At 35.8% G+C, this 4237-nt stretch overlaps 1 protein-coding gene across 1 annotated transcript; it reads left to right on the forward strand.

Moving 5' to 3' along the window:
• The first annotated feature begins 1939 nt into the window (after window positions 1-1939).
• Window positions 1940-2539, forward strand: LOC132182143 (receptor-like protein kinase FERONIA). Its single transcript, XM_059595338.1, has one exon. It carries the CDS (start codon window positions 1940-1942, stop codon window positions 2537-2539), a length of 600 nt encoding a protein of 199 aa, XP_059451321.1.
• Window positions 2540-4237: the final 1698 nt, after the last annotated feature.

The following is a 4237-nucleotide window of genomic DNA, read 5'->3' on the forward strand; positions in this document are numbered from 1 at the left end:
CAAGTCCCAGCGGGGTTCCGATCAAGTCCTGACGGGTCTTGGCAGGGTCTGTCGATTTGAGAATAAGATGCTTAAACTCAGAAAATAGTTTATGATTTTCAAAAATGAAAACTATTTTTTGAAAATTAAAGAAGAATTTTCGGTCAAAATGAAAATATTTTCCGTTGATTTTTATTTTATGTCGCACCAAACACTCGAAAATCATTTTACAACGAAATAAACGGAGCGTAAGTCTTATATATACATACATGCCAAGTATCTAGAGGAAGAAGCTTGCGTGGAAGACAAAGGATAAGAGAGGTTCGCCTAAGGTGTCAATGAAATTATTTTCGATGTTTAAGTCAATAAAGAAAGAAGAGAATGACAAAGTATATGTAAGGGAAAAATGAGAGTATCCGAAGAAACTACTCCTTTATTGGCTTGCTGTTCTCATCTCCTTCAAGTGATCAATAATAATCTGAATAGATGATTACATATTATTAGTTAATCATAATTTGAATAGTTTGTGGGTGCAAGTTGTTTTAATATAATCTTGTGTTCGAAACAATGTTGAAGTTTGTGGTTAGATATCAAGTAGAATAAATTAGAGCAATGTTCAAGTTCATTTTTCTCCGATTAAAAAAAATTTTTGGTGCATTAAGATGAAGACCTTGTTTCTTTCCTTAGATTTATTGGGCATTGTAAAATCAGTGTATCACAGCTCAATAAATTGATTAGTGGTCCATAAGAAAGTGACAGATGAAACAACCACAAACTGTTCAGCACAAAATGCACAGTTCCTAACAAAATAAACATTAGGGGGTGACTTTATATGCTTTTTCTCACATTAATTCATTGAAAATGGAAAAAAGAGTTTACATTAGAAACTGTTCAGCCACAAGATTAGTAAAGCCACACCCTTTTTCGGATTTTAATATGTCAGAGCACTATGATATTGATATTGTAGTATGATTAGGGTACGTTGCTTTTGCAATTTCAATATAAAGTTGTAAAGTAGCGATTTTAAAACATGTGATTTGAAAACGTGATTTTTAAAACATGTTGTTAAACATTTGGTAAAATCGTGCAAACTCATAATTTCACCTTAACTTAAAGTTAACATGTTGTCCATTAAAATAATTTTTAGAATAAAGTAAATTTCATTTTGTGCAAATTTTTTTTGCATGCAATGATCAATTATTTGTAGCTTAACACAAAATATCCCAATTGTTGAAATTAAATGTCTTGCAGCAAAAATGACTTCTACTTATCATTTGGAAAAAAATATTAATAGTAAAAAGCAAGAAGAAAGATTTTTAAATAAAAAAAATTAAAAAAAAAAAATTATTAGTTAGTATTTAAATATAAAAAATGCCTATCTAAATTTGTGGCCTTAGAGCATTTTCAGTAGACTCTCTATAAGGGAGTCAGTTCCCTAAATTTAGGGAATATATCCAAAAAATCGCAAAAAATGTCTTACAACAGACTCCCTAAATGAACCCTAAATATTAAGATTGCTATAGTGGAACCCAATGTTTGGGGTTCCACTATTGCAATCCCTATGATTATTAAAAAAAAAAAAAAATGATTCTCTCTCCTCTCTTCTCTCTTCTCCCATGAGTCATGTCTTACAATTCTCTCTCATCTCTCCTCTTATATATATAATATAATTTTAAAAAACAAATATTTTAATGATATGAAGAATGATTAAGGGAAGTTATTGGGGTGTATCTTGACATAGAGAAACAAAAAGTAATTTGGATCCTTAATGTGGCAAAGTTATTTCTGTGGAAAGCATTACATAATTTGCTACCAACTAGGGTGAACTTGACCAAGAACGGAGTGATCCAAGATACTTTATGCCCTATATGTGGACGTGAAGACGACGAATATTCTTTTGGATGAAAAATGGGTGGCCAAGGTTTCGGATTTTGGTCTGTCCAAAATCAGGCCAAACACCATGTCCAAGACCCACGTAAGCACAGTGGTCAAAGGCAGCATGGGGTATATGGATCCGGAATACTATCGACTTCAGCAGTTGACTGAAAAATTCGATGTGTACTCTTTTGGTGTAATGTTGTGTGCAAGACCACCGTTGCTTTGTACGGTTGGAAAGAACCAAGTGAGCCTGGCGCATTGGGCTCCAGAGTGTTATCACAACAAAATGTTTGATCAGATTGTTGATCCGTTTTTGAAGGGTGTGATCACGCTAGAGTGTCTAAAGAAATTTGGTGAGATTGTGGTGAATTGTTTGCTTGATGATGGAACCGAAAGGCCATCCATGAACGAGGTAGTGTGGGGCCTTGAGTTGGCATTACAAATGCAAGAGAGCACCAACTATATCAGTTTTCATGGAGAAATGAACGGACCCCTCTTTCAAGAGTTGGCAAAAGGTGACAGTGACAACATGTTTACATTTAGTAGTGAAGGGGCATTGAATGCAAAAAGTACCGGTCCGAGCATGATAGAAAATTTTGCTAATAAGGATTCTGATTGTTTGTTGCCTAAGACTGTGTATTCTCTTAATGCATGGTTGCAAGAGGATGATGAAAGAATATGATAAGTGCTAAAATATTCATATTTTCAGCCCTTAACTTGCATGTTTTAATCCTTTGGTTTTGGTTAATTAGGCCATTTTACTTCCTTTTTGTGTTTTTCATGATTTTACAGGCTTTTGGAAGAAAATGAATAAAAACTAGGAGATTTGGGTTCAAAAAGGAGAAGATGGAAATTTGGAACTCCCTGGTACTGCGATCAATCGCAGAGTACCTGCGATCGAGCGCAACATTAGAGAAGACACTGCACGAGCCAGGCCTAGAGCGATCGAGCGCAGGCCAAAAGAGGCATCGATCGCAGACGTGTGATCGAGCGCACACAGGTTGCGATCGAGCGCACCCGTGCGCAGGAGACATCCCAAGTGGCGGCTACAATGTCCCTATTTCCATATTAGGGCTTTTCCAACTCCAAATTGTAATAGGATTGAAACCCTACGAAATCCCTAGGGTTTACTACTTTTCCAGGGACTTCTAAAGCCTATAAATAGACTCTTAAGCCTTTAGAATAAGGAGGCTTGGAGGAAGAGAAGGATAAGAGCTCTCAAGTTCAAGTCTCGGGTTTATTCTTTTCCTTGTTTTTATTTTATGAAGATGTTTAACATCAATTATATGTGTAGCTAATTTACTTAGTAGGGCTAGATTGAAGCCCTAGTTATGTTAAATTAATATTTCAATATTGGCGCCTTGTGATGATCATGTTGTGCTATTTAACTTGATTAATACCTGCTTACATGAATTCCTCATATGTGTATGCCTGATCAACATGTGCATGTGGTATGAACTTGTTAGTTAGATCAATTTGGATGGCCGAGTCCTGGGTTTAACTTAAGTAACAAAAGAATCCACACCGCGATTCTTGGGTTAATCAACATGGGGAACCGGGAGTATACACCCATGCCCTAGGCCCTGTGTGTTTGTCGATTTCCATAGAACATATGCTTTTCTAAAGAACAACTTAGTATATACCATGCTAAATCCTTTAGGAAAGAAAAGAGTTAGAGTATGTACCCATGCCTAACTCGTTGCTTAGGAAAATCAATAGCTTAAGGAGTTAGGGTTTAACCCTTACGTTGGCAAACATTAAATATGCATAACTTGATCAAAGCATTGGCATATTGATATGGTAGTTTAACATAATTAGCGGTGGATATCAAAGCCCTACCCTTTGTTATCATCACATCAACAATCAATCTTTATTTTTTTTTTGCCTAAGGAATCTGTTTTTAAACATAAATTCAGCAATCCTCGTGGGAATGATCCTGTACTTGCACCCTATACTACCATGTTGACCTTGTGCACTTGCAGGTAAAACGTACAATTATTTACCTATTAATTTAGGTATATTTTTGCACAACAAGTTTTTGGATCCCTTACCGGGGATTGCGGCGAATTTTGTTTAAATTTATCTTGCTTTAGTTTTGATAGTTTAATTTTCAATTTTTAATATAGTATTAGCAAAAAATAAAAAATAAAAATAAAATCAAAAAGAATTTTTTGTTTCCCTTCACTTTTCTGTTTTCTGTTACAGGATGCGGAGTGGCATTCTGTGATTGCAATCAATCATCAGCCAAGTGCGATCGAGCGCATTGCGATCGAACGCAACAACCTGCGATCGAACGCAGTTCCAGAGAGCATCCAGACCAGGCAGTACTGAAGCTGCCAAGTTCATGCAAGGTCGTCGATCTCTAGCCTCAACCGTTTTT

This window comes from Corylus avellana, chromosome ca5 (genome assembly GCF_901000735.1).
Source record: "Corylus avellana chromosome ca5, CavTom2PMs-1.0".
Classification (NCBI taxonomy): Eukaryota; Viridiplantae; Streptophyta; class Magnoliopsida; order Fagales; family Betulaceae; genus Corylus; species Corylus avellana.